This window comes from Xiphophorus maculatus, chromosome 3 (assembly GCF_002775205.1).
Source record: "Xiphophorus maculatus strain JP 163 A chromosome 3, X_maculatus-5.0-male, whole genome shotgun sequence".
In the NCBI taxonomy this organism is placed as follows: domain Eukaryota; kingdom Metazoa; phylum Chordata; class Actinopteri; order Cyprinodontiformes; family Poeciliidae; genus Xiphophorus; species Xiphophorus maculatus.
Genome location: NC_036445.1, coordinates 29,030,488 through 29,050,673, shown reverse-complemented (window position 1 = coordinate 29,050,673; position 20,186 = coordinate 29,030,488). Strand labels below are relative to the sequence as shown.

The following is a 20,186-nucleotide window of genomic DNA, read 5'->3' as shown; positions in this document are numbered from 1 at the left end:
GTTCCAATGTGTTCCAAATGAGCAAATAATCGCTTAGTCGAACTGGTAGAAATACACAGAAACTCAAGTATATAAATTTTATTGTTCAATAAAAACAGCACCACAATAAAATAAATAAATAAAATCACTTGTCAAAAAGGCCCAAGTAAAATGAACTAGTTTCCAACAGTTACAGCGAAGGAGTACAACGGGTAAGCCAAGCTTTCCTTGGTTACTTGGCAAGTAGGTCGAGTTTTCTGACCCTGTTCTCCCCCGTTGTCACAACTTTGACGATGATTTATGTGAAAAGATGAACACCCTAGAAACCTGAGCCTGAAATACATCTCTACACATTTAACATTTCATACGTCCGCAGTGCAGAGAAAGAACTTGTGAGATTCTAGACACATGACAAGATGAGCTGAGTGTTCTGGGGGATGAGGTAACAGAGCAATGAGATGGAAACCTCTGAGCCTCTGTCCATCAGAACCTCAACGGACCATGGTCTCATTTATCATCTGACATGCACACAAACTCACTATATGGGGTTCATTCTATTTGTTTAATCATTTTCAAATCTTCTAAAGGTATTTTTACCTACTGTGATACCTGCCTATCACTCACTCAAATCCTACTAAATCCACCAAATCCTTCAGTCATTTCGATCAAATACATAACAAAACAATATATTTAGCAAACATCCCCAATATTCCCAAACAAGGAAGAGTAGTGTACACAGGTCATTAAAGCACTTGTGCCCATCATAGCGACAAAGCTAATTTTTATAGAAATATATCTTATCAGAATTTACTGGAGAAAAAAAACCTTGGATGCTTCAACTAAACACAGAAAATACAGATTTCTTGCTAGGATTATTCCATGTTTTCTCTCCTTTGTAAAAGGTCCAATGCTACACTTTACTTGCAGTGAACTAGGCCTGTTGCAATAAATCAATTAATCACATGATAAATTAAAGGGAGTTCATTAAGTTCAACTTTCTTAATTTATCATGCTTTTCTCTCTCTGTTTCTACCAAAATTATTATTATTATAATGCTTTTACCATTACCAACTCAAAAATGGTCTCAACAATATTATCATTTATCGTAATAACTTCTGGGACAATGTACAGTCCAGCAAAATATTTTATCGTGACAGGGCTGCAGTGGACACTGTTCTGCATATATAGTCATATATAGATGATGCGTCACCCATGCATAACCAACAATGCAATGGAAACAAAGAAGTTTTTTTTCCCCAACAGTGATTTTAGTGAAAATAAAAAGTGTGTAATCCTAACAATGGTGGGAAAATGTCAGAAATGTGTTTTGTTTTTCATTCAGTAACACAGAGTATGGTGTTTCGAGTGCGGGATATGTCACAGAGTTGATCTTTTTCTCAGCTCTGCAATCGTTTAGCTCCTCTGTTTCCCTCCCTCTTTTTCCTCCAAGGCTCTCTTTATCCTTCTCTTTCTTCTACTCCTGGGTGGTTCAGAACTGTGACAAGAGGTGTGAGCTGCAATTCTGCAAGCTTTGACTTCTGAAGACTGCTGCCTCTACTACAAGGCAAAAAGTGTGAGAATTTGATAAAAAGGAATAAAGGAAAGAGGGACAAAAAAGGTTAAGAAATTTCAGACATGACAAGTACAGCGAGTCTTACCTCGACAACACTGACACACACAGCGTACGCAAAACCATGTCTATTTGATGCATATGGCACCGTGGTAAACTATGCAAGGTCATGTTTTTTAGGCATTAGCAATCCCTACTGTTGCATTATACAACAAGACATAAATCATATGTGTGTAATATGTAAGTTGTGTGCTCAAATTTGCGCAAAGTGTATGTGTGTGAGCACATTAGAAGACGTTGCAGTTCAACAAAAGACAGCAAAGACGACACAGCATCAACAATGCTTCCACATGCAGAGCAAATGTGCTGGCAGAGCCACTTCAATGAGAGGACTGGCAAGGGATGAAAGTTTGTTGGCTTATTTGAGTGTTTATAGCGTTTAAGGGGAGCTGTCATGAGCATGTGGTCCCCTAAAATTTTAATTATGCACCTGTTTTATTATAATATACCCAGTTCTTTGTGAACACCATCTTGGATCTAGGAAATAAATTAGAAGCAGAAACCCTCATTAGGGTGTTTTGGGAATGTTGGATGTGAGGACAGCCAGGCACTCATCGTATTTCATTAAGTAGCTGGCACGGTCAGTGTTTCTTGCTGCAGCATGGTAAACAGCTTTTTGGCAGGAAGCTTTTCACTGTTGCCACAGGCTTTGAGCAAAACAAAAGCAATCCAAAGGTCATAATGGATTAGCATCAACAGTAGATACAGTGGTAAGATTTAGAGATATAAGCAGAGATATTTATATTGTCTCAATTTTTTTTTTTATTAAGTCTAATTCTTGATTTATACACACTGCGTAGAAATCACATAAAAAACATGAAGACATTCCCCAAACAACAGAGATAAATTCCTGGAAATTCACACAAATCCCATGCCAACACATGTGCTGTCACACAAACTCCAACACACCTTTACATTCAAGTGCAAACTACTAATGGCAGCTTAGTGAGCCAAAGCACGGTCGGTAGCAGTAATGATTCCAAAACTGAAAAGGATCCCACTGCTCTAACAACGCGTTACTTGATAAATAAAATAAAAAAAGCTTGCCTCATCTTTGTTTGGTTGTTTTGGGGAGCAAATTAAGCTCAAGCTTTGGTTCCTGTGACTAAGGATACAGGCAAAGCAACAGGGAGCCAATTTCTCATGGGTTCATCACCTGCAGTAGGGGAAGCTGAGGTCATGTGCCAAGTGAGCCAGGTGGAAGGTAGCAACCTGGAGTTGTTGATTCCTGGGGGTAATAATCTGCTTCTATGGACATGGAATGCCTCCTCAGTGCCAGGACAGAAAGTCCAGATTTGCCTTGAGGCAGGAACATTACACTGGTGTTGGGTTAATTGCAAGCCACCCTGCTGAGGATCCCCAGTGAGAGGGTTGTCTCATTGCAGCTTCGAGTTGTAAAAGGGAAGTTTTTCATTGTTTATACTTATGCTCCAAACAGCCGTTCAGATTATCTAAACCAGATGAGTATGGTTCACTGAATAAAGATGCAAACTGAACATTCTGTTGTTCTTCTTGGCAATGTCAACTCCCATGTGAGTAATAACTGAGACACCTGGAAGGATGTGATCTGGAGGAATAGCCCTCCTGATCTGAATATAATCTGCACCTAAAGTGTATTTGGTACCAGGTCACTTTAAGCCAAAGATGGAATATCGTTTTTTTTTAATGACAGCAGATCAGTGGCTTATGTCTTGGACACTTGGATGGAGAGAGGGGCAGAACCATCAGCTGATCATCCGCTTTGGACTCTATTATTGAAATTTTTCTCACAGCTCCTGGAGAGGTTTCTCCGTTTGTCCACATTAAGATCAGAAAAAAACACAGCCTACATGTACTGTAGTTGGTGAAACTAGCAGACTGGTGGTGGACAAAACAGGTAACTGAGATAATTAAGATGATCAAGATGAAAAAGTAAGTCTTTAGGACTTGGTTGTCTCTTCTCATGACCACAAAAATGGAACACAACCATGCAGGTGGCCTCTAGAAAATTCTGGCAGGCAGCAAAGCAGAAAAACAGTGAATGGACTTGCAAGGTTGAAGAGGCTGTTAAAATCTCCACAAAGCCAAAAGACTTGAGGCTTTGGACAATGTGGGGCTAACATGACTTCTCAAATATTGTTTTATGGTGTTGTGGGTGGCCCATTATGACAAGACCTAAGGAATGGAATACCAGACAAGTGGTCTGAATATTTAAGATGGGTAACCAGAGCGTGCGTTTCAGCTTTGATATTTGCAAGGGTAAAGATTTGGTAAGGAGGTGACAGAAGTCCTTCATAGCATTTGGTGGTACTTGCTGCACCAAATGCATCCGTAAAGGTGGACACGTCCTCGAAGCTGACGTCTGCTGGTCGCATCCGAACAAAAGTCAATATTTACTACCATGTACATGTACTTTGTGTCACACAGTAAACTGCTCAGTGGGAATGTGTCACATCAAACTGTTTTGTATCCAACATCATGCTGACACAGTTGAGAGTCGGTGCAACCAGTTGCAAGGACGCAAAGCGTGCATGCCATTGTCTGTGCCGCACTGACAGGTGGCTGTGGCTCCCCTAGTGGAGAAGAAATACAGCCAGGCACTCAGCTAGCTCATCAAACTTGCTAGTATCCATTCAGATTGTGGGAAATGAAGGAATTTGTCACAAGGAATCTAGGTAATAGGTATGCTCGACTATGACATCTCAACAGTCCATGGACAGTGCGTGTGGAGTTCGCAGAATACACAGAGAATGTCTGAGTATGTGGGAGCCTTAAGAGAAATCCAGCCATTGTATAACAGCAAGAGCTTTAGGAGACTCACTGTCATTTTTGCATTTTAGAGACTATATGGTTATGTTGGTATTTCAAGCTATGACACTTTAGCATGCCTTAAAGCAATTTACAGCCATATGTGCGGCGGCTCAGATGAGAGTCAGGTCCTTTTAGTGCAACGCCAAAGTTCTTGAATAGAAAAAAGTGGACTGTTCCTTCAAGCAGAAGGGTTTGATTATCTGTTTGTTTTGCTCAGAAGTGATGGTACGATAGAGTGGTAAACTGATGGGGCCTTGTCTGCAGCAATCCAGACAGTACTCAAGTCTACAATGGTGAAAAACAGCTGAACTAAAGAAGCAAAGCTAATTATATAGCATTCTATGTACATTCCAATTCTCCTGGATGGCTAGGTGAAAATAGAAATCTGGTCTAAAAGAACAGAATCCTGGATTAAAGGAGCTGCTCTGAGTTTCCATTGTCATAGGCCAGAGCTGAGAACATAGCTGCTGCTCCATAATGTTGAAAGAAGTAAGCTGGGTAGTTAAGGCCTCTGATCAGTATGAATCCTGTGCACCCACCACTGGGTGATTCCTGTTGGTTAACAGGAATCACACAGCATTCCAGAATAAAACCCAAAAAGTCTTTAACGTTTTCAAAATATACATTTATGTAATTACCTGTATAATGTTGTGTACCAACAAATTGTCGTCTCACGCGATACAAAATGCAGTTAATAGAGAGGCCTATATCAAATAAGTTTGCCAAAAAAGGAAAACTTTAATGGTAATATAAGTACTAGGGAACACGAACTCATTAAACAGGGAGGCAGACCACAGAATGTAGCAAAAGCATCAATGAGTTGTCCAAGGATTTAACATTCCTAAGGACATATCATGGCTCTAGAACATGTGAAACTTTCTCTTTACTTTACCTTATCTGTGTCTATTTGCAAAGTCCACAGAAGTGCCAGTGCAATCAATTAAGGGCTGACATATTTGTCTGATAAATACCATAGATAGCAACTGTCATAAGACCAGCAATCCCTTATCTGAAATGATTTCAAATCACTCACTGTCACAATCTACTTTAATTAACCACTCCTAATGACAATTCCTAAACTAGGTTCACAAAATTCACTAACAATAATTGTTTCTAAATTTTTAGAGCTTATTTGGGGGATCAGTGCCAAAATGAAGGGAGAAAAGGACTTTTAGCAGCCTACTGTGTTCTAGTCAAGAACTGACTGCTCCTGGTAACAATCAGCGGTTATTGCTGTGAAGTGCCCAATTTTATCCTACAACAAACTTGACGTAGTATGTGTTGCAAATTCTTCAAAATAAGATTTATTGAACAAGCAAACACTTTACAGTATATTAAGTGCATTAAAACAATACTAAATTAAAAACAAAAGCACAAGTTTATTGCTCTTTAGTGATACCTCATCTATTTAATTTCTACAGTCCACCTTGAAATGTTTCTTTTAGGAATGGATTAGTAAAATTAGGCACATAAAAAGCGATGAGATTTTTTTTTTCTTTTTACCCACGGGATAAATGGTAAGCAAAGTAAATGGTGGATAATTTCAAATTTTTAAGTGTAATGATTTTACTACTGTAACTAAACTTCTGTTTATTTATTGTTGCCTGCACCAACATTTTTACGTATTTACTAGACCACAAAGGTTGAGGCATGCCTTTTAGGCACAGCTTGTTCATTAGTTAAGTGACAACTTGTTCACTTAACTAATGAAAGTAGAATATGATGTAAAAAGCAGAGTGCAAATATTAAGCATTTATTTGATATTGAGCATTTTACTTGCACTATCTAAGCAATAATGGACTCAGCTGCTGACTTAACAATACTAAATATAATTTTTTTGTGAAAAATTTTTAATTGTCTGTTATATAGTCAAAAATGGAGGAAAAAATATACTTGCATACATTTTAGTGTATGCAAGTATACATTAAAATGATTTGCTATCTGACAAGCTAAAAACACAACAAACCCTAACTGTTGGACATTTTTTATCTAGGTACTACACTTTAGATAATTTCTCATGCTTACTCTAGTGGGACAATTAAGCAGTTATGATGTTACTGTATCTTAACTGGAATCTCCACTGATATCCAGCATGGCAAAACTATCTGGATTCAATCTGGAAACAACTTAAGGGTCCAAGACTGCATTTACAACCACAGCGAGCTTTGTATTTGTGCTTTGGAGCTCCTCAAAGTCAATAATCCTCAATATTTTACTTTCTCAATCGTACATGAACAAAAACTCTTCACAAGAAAAACTTGCCTTCTTTTACTCTCACACACCTCACACCCCCCCTATCTAGACATCTGGAGCACCCTGACCCAAAATGCACACACATGCACACACGCCTACACTCGCTCTCTCACCCTTTCTTGCTCTCTCTCTCTCCAGAGACAGCTTTATTACATAGGGATTACTAAAAGAAATGTTTTAATCAAGTGCCTCAGACAGCTGCAGGCCACAAGGCGAGAAAATGACAATGATGCGGTTCATCAGGCGTTAAAGAAAGACGCATCAGAAGGCCAGGGGTTTAGTGGACATTCAACTTTCTGCCTCTGTTCAACAAGTCCAGCTGTGGAGGAAAACTTGGGTAGAAGAAATTAAAGTTAACAGAACAATCTTTTCCCCACTTTGTGTAGATAAAGTTCAGATTTAAAGATATGAATGATTTCTGCATCTCAGATTTCACTTTTATTCTCTTGCTTTTTGGAAGAAATAGGAGTATTACTGAAGGCAGGTGGAGAGGAAAGGAAAGTGGAATGCACACCACAGGAGATAATAATCCACAGAGAGCTGATAATCCATCCATCCTTCCCTACTTCCCACTGTTATCCTTCCATCCAGTGTCAGGTCCTCAGATGACTAATTCAGGAATTAATGGGAGTCTTTCGGTAAACTGAAAACATCTCCAGCTGCTCTTATATGTGCCATGGTGCTCTTAATGTACATAACAAAATCTATTTAATGGTCAAGTTAAAATTTAGTAGATATTCTTGGATTGGACTAACGCTGCCTCCTGGCATTACAACATAAAATATACATCTCTGGGACAAATTAAAACCCAGGCTGACTGAGGCTAAAATTTATCACAAAAATAAGTGAAGGAAAAGCACTTCTGCTGCACTGCTGACGTTACTTTTCAACTCTTGATGTGATCAAATGTTCTAAGAAAGGCATATATGGCTTATTATAGCAGGAATGCCAATCACTGAGGACATAAGATTTGCTTTTTCTCAAGCCATTTACTTAAAATAACACGGCTCAATACATCCATTGATTTCCTCCAGCCATAAAACCAAATAAAACTGTCTAACACCAGATGCAAAAGAGAAAAAACTCCTTTCTGCAGAGTAGGCCAAAATATTTTATAGACTGTGGAACAAAAAAAAATACTTTGCAGCTCACAATTCTTTACATGAAATGGCTTTGAGTAAAACGTGGAACATAATTACATCATATGCCATATTCCAACTTTTAAGTACAGTGTTTATACACAAAGGCTGCTATAACTACCTTTACTAAAACATTTCAAATCATACCGACAAATTTTGCTTCAAAGTATGTGCTGGTCCAACAATTGAGTAGAAAGTAAAAATCCTTGTTAATATTCCATAATGTGCTCAAAGAGTCTTTCTTTCTTCTTTTTTTTGTACAATGCACCATCTACTCCACAGTTTTTGCAATCCAAATTCTGTTTCACAAATGTCAAAGCCACAATCAATGTTCTCATGAGTGCATCCTGCTCATGTACTTTTTTCTAAATTTAACTTGGCTCTATTTTCAAGTACACAAAAAACATTTGTCATCCAGCTTTTGGCTGTAGTTGGAGACATAGACCAGGAGCAGCTTGCTATGAGTAACTATGAACAGGAGTAATGAGGCATTACAATCACACCAGAAGCCTCGTGCCTCAGATACCTCAAGCAGACTTCATAAATCACAACACAAGCTAATCTAGAGTCTAGACCACTGGGCCAGACATAGTAAGGCACTTCTAAACTTCAAATAAAAAAGTGAAGAAATCTCACAGCTAGTGCTAAAAATGGAATTTAACTGGGATAGGGTAATAGACTACGACCAATAATGAGATATCAAGGGAAAACCAACATTCTTTTCTATGCTACCAGTCTAAAACTAAGTCCTCTTTCAGACGCTGTATAACATGCACCTGTAATACCACATGCTTTCATGCTTTAAAAAAATGATCCCCTCAGAAATAGCTGTGCAACTAATAGGGGCTGCTAAAAATGCCACATAAAAGCTGGCGGAGGCTTGAATTATGGCCTGCAACGCGACGAACCACACCAAGCTGCTGCTGGTTAGTTGGTTGGTTGGTGGGCCACAGCCAGCCTCCATATGTTGTTGCCGTCAGGTGGCCCTGAATAAGGAATATTATATGGTGTGAGCGCAAGTGTGCATGTGTATGCACTCATGTGTTTGAGTGAGAGTGAGGCTAAGTTTTAGGGAAATCAATGCAGGTGGCACTTCTAACGTACACTGCCTCCCCTTATTCCATCTTTTCTCATGAGGGAAACAGGAGTGAAGAAGTAGGTGTGGAATTTATATAGACTAAAATGTTTAACAGAGTTGTCCACAATGTCGGCTGTCCATACACATCATCACTGCGAATTTGTACAAACTGGCACAGTATAATAGTTAGGCAATTTATCAGTAAACCATTACTGTCAGTATAACAACCAATATACAGGCTCACAATCATGCAAGCAGATGGATTTACTAGATGAGTAATAATTTGCTATATTTGCTAAATTTACCATAGAAGCGTCACAACCAACATTTAAATTTTTGACACACTTGATTTAATCCCTGGGGTTCACTGCAAAGTATTCTTGGGCAGGAGTATTACCTGCCCAAGACTTTGGTCCATGAGGCATGTTGCTGTCATCTTGTATATCCCTGAACTCTGTCAAACCTGCCTATCACCTTTCTTCCAGGAGCAAACTGGGAAGCTGTGTTTATGAGATTTTGACTTCAGTGACAGATAATACAAGAGGTAGGATGTCTGGCAAGCTGCTTCCTTTTAAAGACAGGTGGGGGTCAAATACGAGTCACATTGGCTGAAATGACAGAGGCTAAGTTTCTGAGTGAAGACTATTTAACGTAACACAGCAGACTGCCCCTATTATTGCCTGAAAGGAAAATACTGTAAAAGAAAAAGAATAACTGAACAAACATAACCATATTTCAATATTTCTCCAAAATATTTAACATCAAGGACAAGTTAACTGGCAAAAAGTTGAGAGAAATGTCAAACTCACAAACAATAGTTTGGATAAGTAAACACTACACTTCATGAAGTTCATCACCACACTCTGTGACCCACTAAAAGTATATTTATAAAATAATCTTATTTCATCAAAACTAATGTTCCTATTGTTCTTTTTTTTCTTTTCTTTTTTTAAAGGTAACAGGTAATTGTTGCATAAAGCTTCTCAATCAATTACTTAAGGAAGGCAGTGAATCTGGGGAAGAGAGTGGATCTCTGAGCAAAGAGCTGACAGACTGCAAACAGATTTTCACAGTAGCAGAGAGAAGAGACATTCAGGTTCTGTCAAAGCACCAGCTCAAACCTGGTTAACTTCCCAGCAAAGCAACCACTCTGCAGCAAATACATTATTTGTCTGGAGAAGAAGTCAAGAAAGTCAAAACCATCTGCAGGTCTTCACGTGTTTAAATTTGAACTAATGGGGGAAACAGATTCCCAAGATGGTGCTCTGGCACAAGCTTCCTGCCTTAACAGGCACGCTGACTGCAAGGTGTGAGAGAGAGGGCACATGGTGAGCTTGTGTGGGATTTTCCTCAAGTACAGTAGGTTACTGAGATTGGTGACAGAGTGAATAATGGCAACAGTCTTTTTTTTTTTTGCTCCATATAGATAGAAAACATTACAAAGCTGCTTAACTTGCACAAGGAAGATATAGCAAACAAACAACCTAAACAGTCTCTCTTAAGCAATACCAACTTAAGCCCATTAAATTGAGATCATCATAAAAGAAGGTAATGGTGCAAGGAAATACAAACTAAAAACTGGCTTAATCAATTTTAAGAGTCAATATTCATTTTATTCTCATCTTTGTATTGTCCCCTTTAGGCCTGTCGGGATAAACGATAAATCAATCGATCATACGATAAATTAAAACTATCGATGTCATTTTAATTATCGGCATTATCGTCTCTTCCGGCCTTTTTTTCTTTCTGTTAATGACACTGAATGAAAAAAGGCTCAACTCCGGTGCTCTCCACTGACTCCCCCCTTCCTCATTTCCTTAGTGTAAAGCCCAGCGCACACTACAGATCTTAGAGCTGTCAGCTGATTGTCGGCCGATTTTTAAAACCTGACAGACCACACAGCCGACAGAAATCCTAGCTATAACGGTTCCATCGGTTCGTTCCTGCCGTGTGGTGTCCAACAATGAGCACAAAATAATGGCTACAAGTTCAGTTAACTAATTTAAAATCCAGGCATTAATCAATGCTTTACTACAATCTACCTGCAATGCATGTGGCTAGTGTCAGAGTAAAGGAATGAAAATCATTAGAACCTATTTATGTCAATTAACGAAGAACAGCTGAAAAGTTACCGGGTTTATCAACTGCAGTAGCAATTTCGCTCCAACTCCTCCCCTTGTCATTTCTATATTCTTTGCATGTTGAATAAACATTAATGTTGTTTCCACATATCATCTCCAAAGTCCGCTGGACTTCGGGTTGCGCCGTATCAGCTGTTTGGGATTCCCCGACGTAATTTCCCCTCAGAAAACGCGGAGGAGAATCTGGGCTTTCTGATTGGCTACCTGTCACATTCAACAGGCTGCGTTAAGCTCCCAGTCGGGGAAAAACCCTGATTTAGATCGGAGCGGCAACGATGATTTACCATAACACACCACACAATCTTAGAAAGACCAACGTTCTAAGATTGTTGTATGGGGAAAAATAGGAGCAAAAAATCATGTAGCGTGAACTATTGCATCAGGTAGTCGATGTGCCCATCTTCTCTATTTAAATCTAATTATTACTGAAGGTCAACATCATATACAGACTTCATAATCTGCACTCTTTTGGTTGAATGAAGTATTTATTTCCACTTTTACTTTATGTTGTTTAGTTTTTTTTTCAAGTGCGTTTTTTGTTAATGGAGACTAAGAATCCATTTTATTTTTGTTTGTGGTTGTTTTGTTTATTTTGTTCATCAGTTCCAGTGTTAAATATTCTTTTGAAAATAAAGTGTATCTATCTTTGGCAGGAAATCGCATGGATTATTACGTCATTTCCATTAAATCAGTGTAAAAAGGTCTTCAGACAATATTATCGTTTGTCTCAATAATTTTTGAGACAATTAATCGTTCAGCAAAATTTGCTATCGTGACAGGCCTAGTCCCCTTTATTCACATATACAAAATGAAATTATACATTTTCCTTTTTTTAAAATTTACTTTTACCGCACTCAAAATTACCTTTTGCCGAGGCTTGTACCGTTTTTTTGTGAATTCAAAGTAACGTTAAAAATGTGGCTCATCTACTGTACTTCCACAGAAATTTCTACCAAAGAAAAGTTTACACACTCACCAATAAGCAGGCAACTGTATGAGCTTTCCATAGATTGCTGTGCTGAAAGAAGGGATGATGGAGATGAGAGGCAGGAAGCTTCCCATGCGGTCCTGGCATGTTAAGCCTGCCTGGAACCCAAAAACCTGCAATGAGACAGAGGAGGTTAAAGAGGAGATGGACTGAGACGGAAAACATGCTGCTGCACAGCTGAACCTAATTACTGTATCCAAGAGGTCATCCATAACAAAAGATATGTTCATAATATTTGTGTGGTTTTTCTATCTCATATTGACTCATGCCTAAAGGTTCCTAAGATTCGTTATCCTGTTATTAACATACCATGATTTAAAAATGTCACTTTCAGGCTTAGCCTATACATCATGGCCTCATTCTGGGCACTTCAGCTACAATACCCCCATACATTAAACAACATGCATAACATGCAAAAGTCCCACAAAAAATAAATCCGAAAATAAAACTGTGCAATTTTACAATATTTGTTTTAGTTCTGTGGAAATATATCACAGCATTATTAAGCATGTTATGTACATTTATCTTATCTTCTTGATCTGAAAAAGCACACCACTCTTGGAACAGAACATACAGTCATGTAGTTGCTGTGTCCTTCATAAACTGCATGAAAGACACAGAACTTAAGGTTTTTTGTCACAAGATCACTATGCAATTTTACAGCTTATCAGAAAATAGAAATAATGTCAGTTTTCTTTTATAGCCTTGTTAAGATAATACACATCTTTGAGCTCTTGCCAATAATCTTGGAAACGTGAGAAATGAGATAAACGGACAGACACCATGGCACTGACAAAAATTGCCATGGTAATAAAACTTAGATTAAGGTGAATTGCGGCCAGAGTGACCTCCACCCTGTCATGATCCCACTGCCAAAATCCAGAGGCAGTTAGAACGCTGACAGATACAGATGCTGATTGGTCACAAAAGTCCTTAGCCACTGACCAGTTGACTGTTAACCCTCCAGTGACCCTTTGATAAGAACAAGCAGTAAGACATCCAGTAAACATCCTGCTTTTAAAAACACTCCTAGACAAAACCCTGGAAGACTGGTCCAACACAAATTAGTTCAGGTCTGGTTAGTTTTATAAAAAGATGAATTGGCCATTAAACTGACTAGTCTATGTGTATTACTTTGTTCTGCAAGAATTTTATATTAACTTAACTTAAAATGTTTTTTACCTACTGTTATGCTTCATTTGTATGAAAACTTCAAAAATACAGTACAGCAGACATGAAAGAAGGCACCACAGTACTGCAATGTTGCACATAAAGGCCTAAGAAGCCATTTTCTAAAGGTTTTGTTTGTCTTGACAAAAACAAAACAGCATGTAATGAGATTGTTCTTTTAAAACAAAAATAAATGTACAATAGAGAGTTAGAATATCAAACTGAAATACAGAAAAGAGAATTACATCATCCATTAAAATCTGATTTGCACATCACTGAGTAAAATAACTATTTGATCCTTTAGCAGAACATGGTGGAAAATCCTTTATTTGAAACCACAGCACCAAGACATTTTCTGTAGTTTTTCAGCTGGTTTGAACATACTACTTTACTAAACCACTGAAATCCTTCTAGTTTGTTAACAACCAAGAACCTTAGCTCCCTCCACACATTTTTTGGAAGACTGAGCAGTGGAGACCGGTTTGGTCATGTTAATTGCCTAGTGAGGTAAGAACAAGAACTTCTGCAGTTAGACTGAATGATGAGTGTAACATGAGTACATAATTGATTTAAGAGAGCCACACTTCAACAAAGTGCAGGATTGGATAAAAATCCCTCCTCAGAGTTTGGCAGACCTGTTGACAAACTACAGAAATGTCTTAGTGCTCTGCTTATCAATAAAAGCTTCTGCAGCAATTTCTAAGTCATGTTTTTCCAAAATATCATATTTCAGTTCATCACATACAAATGGTGTAATGCATTTTCTGGATTTTTGGTTGATATTGTCTCTCCCCACAATAAAGGAACAACATTTACAAAATTAGCAGGGGATAAAATATTTATTTTTATAAGACATGTTTTAAAATATGTCCTGTGCATTTAAATTATATTTTAAAGCAAAAGAACTCCCTATAATCTTTTAGTTGAATAGCTATGAGTAAAATTCGCCAGTCTTCTCCTGCTCACCTTGAGGTAGAGATGTGAGTAGCAGTGGTGGAGCAGGTTGTCTGGGGGCTGGCTAAGGCTACTGACAGTACTGACCAGCTCTGGACCATACATTGGAACAGAGTGGTCAAAATTCACCCTTTCAACCTGAAACTGCATGGACGGTAGGGGGTGCAGTGGCTGAAACACTGGCACAGAGATTGGTCTTGGTGCAGCCTGAAGAGGGGGAAAAAGTAAAAGGATTAAAACAAAGAGTACAAAATCCTTGCATCTCTATTCAAGCCCATTCTCACATTAATACGCTTCAGAGTTGACAATAATACTAAAATATTTCTACTTTAGATTCAGTCTGATAAAGCAGTGACAGTCTAACTACTTCAAACTGATTTCTAATCAGTAGTTTGACAAAAAAAGGGAACATGAACTTGGATTTAAATGTAAATAAAGTGTAGTCTATAAATTCAATACAAGCATGAAAGATGCTGTAGACTTCGGTGATGCTTAACATTTTTAAGCCATCTTTCCTCAGGATATGACAATTTATCACCAGTTAAGACCAAAATGATTCATATCCCTGGCAGCTTTTGACTTGCACTAATCTTTTAATTTTATTAACATATTTCTAAATGGGAGGGGTATTGAAATTTAAGTCTGATGAAGTCAAAGTCAAGATTGGAAACTTTGAAGAGAGCTAAAGATCAGAGTGACTTGGAGTTCATCGCCAATGGTCAGTAATTATAAGAATAAAGTTTTGCTCGACTAAAATTAATCAAAAATACCTTCACTTTACAAATGGTTTATTTTGTACTACATTTTTTTAAAACAGTGAACCTAAAAAACACCCTTTTGTTGTGATGTCATCACCGTCACAGAAATACAAGCAAAGCGTCGATTAACTTGGCAGATCAGAAGCTTGTGACTAGTCGATTAAATCCAGGTAAGAAAATTGTAATTTGAATCTTATTAAAGTTTAGAAAGAAAACATGACTTCCATTCCAAACCACACAGCTCACATTATTGACAATCATAACATTAAAATGATGCTGGATGTTTTGGCGTTTATAAAATATGACTGGTTTTCATAGTTTTCAAATCTTTGCCATGCTTTGTAAGCTATCTTTAATTGGTTTCTGATTCAAAATATATTGCAAAATATAATGTATGTTGTCAAATTGTAAACATTTAGCAATTGATTTCCATATGAGGAGTTTAAAATACACATAACCTAATATTTATTAACCACATTTGGATCAAAAGCAGTGTCAGACTTTGTTGGATGAAGCCAAAAGTCCCACTTGGCCTCTGTTAGAGATTTTCACCATGCAATCCTTCATGGCACTTAAAGACGCTTTTAAATACGTTAAAGAAATGTGCGGCAAGAATGAAGACAGACGGCTGCTGAGTGGAGAAAAACAAGACGTTGAGGAGCTACCTTATATCCCAAGATGACAGGAATAAGTGTGTGAAGAAGGTTGAACTCTGCCATGGAGACGGTAACGGAGACTTGGAGCAGCGTGACAGAAGTGAGTCTGGTCGGGATGAACTCCTCTAGACGGGAGATCTCCTCTGGACTAACTGGACCATGGCTCGCCTCAATAGCTTCTGCAGAGGTATTCACACACAAATACACAAGTTTACCTTTGATTATTTACTTTTATATACTGGGGAGATACTGACGTTAAATTGCAAGTGTCAGAGTATAATTTCAGAATAAATGTTGCCATGAGTAATCAGTGGTTTAATAAAGCAAGGAATCCGGTAAGGAGTTCATTTGGATTTTGGCAAGTAAATCTTACGGTTACTTACGGTTTGGCAAGTAAATCAATTTCAGTGATTTTGTGTCATCCCACTATGCCTGCTACATGAACTACATAATCAGGTTCCCAGAAAAAAAAGTAACCATCAAATAAATCACAGCTGATTTATTTGAAGCCTTTTGGCACTAGCTTTAGAGTGCTTTTCAGTAGCTATGTTCATGAACAGCTTTATAAAATCAATAATTATAACCCAACAGAAAAGGCAGCAGTGAAGTCAAACCTGCCCACCTTTAATGAGGAATACCATGTCTTATGCCTGAGGTAGCTTTCTGTTGTGGTCTTGGCTCTTGTTCCAGGACACTGGCTTCTTTTACTTCTGTTAGGGTTCTGATGGGCTTTGCTCCCACCTCCATGGTGGTCCCAGAACCTAATCTAATGTGTTGGTCTCTGGCCAACCTGGAGTATGAGTGAGATTAGACTAGCACTGCTCTGTCTAAAAAGAATCGAGTGGCAGGGTTCAACTAGATATCCTCAATGCACAATTAGATAATTAATTGAACTTGGACACAAGAAAGTGGTAATGAAGACAAATAGTCTTTAACCATTCAGAACAGAACTCAGTGTAATACACTTGAAAAAGAATAACTGTCTATGTAAAGATACACACAGTTGCACATAGTTTTGAAAAATCCATGACTCCCTTGAAATCTGTACTTTGATCCTGGGACTAAATAATAGCCAAATTATATGGAAAAGACAATTGAGCAGCATTTGTTCTTTTCCCAGAGATTATTCTACTTGTAAAACTTAAATGAATACAAAACATGCAAGATTTAAAAGTGAGGAACCGAAATTGAACTGTTTTTTTTTTTATTTCTTTTTTTTATTATTCCTAGTTCAAAAGTTGTAAATCTAAAAACAAGAGGTAAATCGTTCTGTAATAAGCATTCTTTTTCTTTTGTGCATAATACTGTAAACTTTTTGGAGTCGGCCAAAGTTCAGTTTGCCAGCTGACCAACAGGTCAGAAACTTAAAACATATTTTTCTAACCGGAGAATGAGCCACAAAAAGCTCTGATCAGGTCATGCTGGATAAGTGAAGGAGACTCAATGGGAGCCATTTTCAGTATCTGCAATGTTTTCAAAACAAAGCACAGAGAGGTAAAGAAGCTATTTCAAGGAAAACTGACATAGCTGAACTAAAGTTTGCTCTGGTTTAACTGTTTAAGTTTCCAAACTCTCTTTGTCACACAACATACTGGATTTAGAAATGCTTGCAGGTTTTTGAAATTCTCAAAGATTTAGAAGGACATTATTTGGAATGCTAGCCAGATTAAACATGATAAAAGCTCATTTAAAATGCTAAACTTTGTAACTACTTTGCCTTTGTCTTACAGCGACTTCTCTTTCACACAACTGCATGAAATTGCCTTGTGTTATAGATAACTAATGACTGCTCACAGCAAAAAGGCTAGAAATAATATATTCATTGCTGTTATTATTTCTTCTTATAATTCATAGAATAAAACTGCAGTCTGATCAAATTAACATCAACAGGTTAAAGATTTGCAAAGACCACAAATCTGAAATTAGCTACAAAATCAGCATGAGTACATCTTCACAAAATAGTATAATTGACACTGTAAGGCAATACACATGCTGTGTGATATTTTTTGTAACTGCCTTTAATAGTCAGCTGTATAAATTCATTCTATAACTCCACCTGGGAATCTCTCCACACCTGTCCTTGCAGTAGAGACGGGTATGAAGAATATATATGCATGAAAATTATTAATACTGACCAAAGGACAACACTTCTGATTGAATATCTGTTATATTTTGTTTCCAAAACGTATTTCCAAGTCTTTCACAATGTTAGTGCTTCAACTATTAAACACAGAAGCACACTGCTCTCTCTTTCACAACCACCCAGGGAATGCTCATACCTCTACAAGTATCTAGGAATGATCACTAAGAGAATGTGTTTGGCTTCAAACTTCCTCAAAAGGCTTTAAAAGTTGCTACTTTTATGCACAGCTGTGTGCTGAGGAACACATTGTGTAAGTAGATAGCAATGTGATGAAGACATTAGAAAGTATAACTGTTACACCTTATGGTGAGGGTAAAATACAGGATCTGGAGAGTAAAACAAGAGTTTGTGAGGCTTGGTCACATGTTCAAGAGTGAACTCTGACCTTGCTGTGGTTTGCAATAAGGCTCATATTCGTGATCCATGGCACAGGTGATCATCTTGAGGATACGGTGGGCTGCACTACTGTGCAGCCGGATGTCAAGAGGTCCAACCACCAGCCTCTTCATGGAGGTCTCTTGAACTGCAGGTACCAACTCCTCTGGATGTAGCCCAGAAATGTCCTGCGAACCTACAAAAAACATAATAGAATGGCTTAAAATACTCATGGTATCTTCTTTCAGCCCCAAATATGAACTTTTTTTTGTGGACAGAATAAAAGATTTGTTTTTCATATTAATATTTGCAGTATTATATTCTCCTCTATTCCCTGGAATAACACTACAAAGATAGCTGTGGTGTAAGTCAGCAGCAGGGAGCAGGACACATAGCCATGAACAACCGAAGTGATGAATATTCCAAATGTCGTGTTCTCTCACACAGCTGTCCCTTCATTCATCTCAGGCCCATGTACCAGAAGTCCACTTAAAAGACTAAGCCCTCCGGCAATAAAAAAAAAAAAAACATAGAGAAATTAAAAATAAAAGACGGGGGTGGAAGAATGGCAGAGAGGGAGGAAGAGGACAAAGGGTCAAAACTTGCTTTATTCCCATTACATTCCAGCAATACGCTGAGTTCAGAGTTAAACACTGCGACCTTTAAGTTTTTTTTTGTGGAATTGGCTTGAGAGGGAGTGTCATAACTCAGATTTTTGAAACTTATAAAAGGCGACAGGCATTGCCACTTTCCCTCCCCCCACCCAGTAAGATAGGGCTGCAGTGGATTACGCCTAATATTAACCAGATGGCCATAGTTAGAATGGTAGATGTAATGATGAGGAGGCCGAAATTAGCACCGATTTAGACATCTGAAAGCATCCTCGTTCCTCAAGATTAAAAATAAATTTAATCTGCAGTAATTATTCTAAGGTGTATTTAACTGACCTGAGTGGGTAAGTATTTTGTTTGTCACTTTGCACTCCAGTGGGAATGCAGAGTCAAGTCATTTTTGGGGGTTAATATAGGATCAGAGGCATGTTCAAGAAGGCAAGAGCTATTCCTAGACCAGAACAACCACAGCTGTCCCACCGGAAACACAACTGGCACTTCTTCTGTTGTCAGAAATATCTTTGATAGCTTTTTCTGATTGCAAATGATTTCTATAATAAAAAATTGTCTATAGTTGGCAGAATCTGGAGAGACGCTCACAAAAACAGAAAATAAAAGTGAAAAATCAAGAAGGCAACTAAAACAAAAGCATTAGCACATTTAGTCTGCTAAGACATTTATTCTTTTTATTTAACCCTCCCACAGTGTCAGCGCAACACTCAGGAGAAGCACGGCAAACGTCAATGTGGGACAGAGAGGAAGCAGGCAGGTTGTCCTGTCAGACTTTCAGATTCTGACACCACACAGAAAAGCAAAAAGAAAAAAAACTTGTAAAAGCACACGTGGTGTCACAGTGACCCCGCCGGACAGTGCAGAGTAAAAAAATTGTGAGGTCTAAATGACTCCCGTCTGGTAAGACTGCAAGATGGTTAATTAAAGGAATACATGAAATGGTTAACTCAATTTAGAATCATTATCACTTTAAAACAAAGGTAAGGATATTGTTCTGGACTACTGCCATTAAATAAGATAAATGACAACAAGGTAGTGTAGAATTAATTTCTTTAATAGAAGAGCACAAAATGAACATTTCCCACCAGAACTGAAAAAAGGCAAATAAGCAAAAAGGTCCAAGAATAACATTTGCAAATTAAGAACAGTTTATCTCTTAATGTGATCTTCAGATCTCTTGGATTTGGATAAACAATCTCAAGTGCTGCTGCTGCTAAGGAATGAGGAATCTTGCCCATCTTAAGACTTCTGCCAGGAAGAGTGACACCTAATTAGGCAAGTGGGGCCAATTCACTTTCTCAACAGCTTACAGGTAAAGAGAAAGAGGGGGAAACATTGTTTCAACAAGCAATAAGGAGAGAGAAACTCAAATATGTGTCAGCGTAGACTAAACACTTCTGACAGTTGCCCCGCAGGTAAGTTTGGGGTGAGAGTGAGGACAGGGAGGGTCAAAGACCAGGTGGCTGTGAATGAAACAAGGAAAGCTCTTTCTTCAAGCCTTGAGTGGGC

At 38.1% G+C, this 20,186-nt stretch overlaps 1 protein-coding gene across 2 annotated transcripts in view; it reads right to left on the bottom strand.

Moving 5' to 3' along the window:
- vps13b (vacuolar protein sorting 13 homolog B) overlaps positions 1 to 20,186 on the bottom strand; it is a 301,790-nt gene that overhangs the window by 240,630 nt on the left and 40,974 nt on the right. For both annotated transcript variants that reach the window (XM_023331569.1, XM_023331568.1), the window contains exons 13-16: positions 18,065 to 18,250; positions 15,546 to 15,715; positions 14,135 to 14,329; positions 11,987 to 12,111 (exon numbers count right to left, since the gene is read on the bottom strand). In XM_023331569.1, coding sequence (XP_023187337.1) covers positions 11,987 to 12,111; positions 14,135 to 14,329; positions 15,546 to 15,715; positions 18,065 to 18,250 — 676 coding nt within the window. The remainder of the gene's footprint in view (positions 1 to 11,986; positions 12,112 to 14,134; positions 14,330 to 15,545; positions 15,716 to 18,064; positions 18,251 to 20,186) is intronic.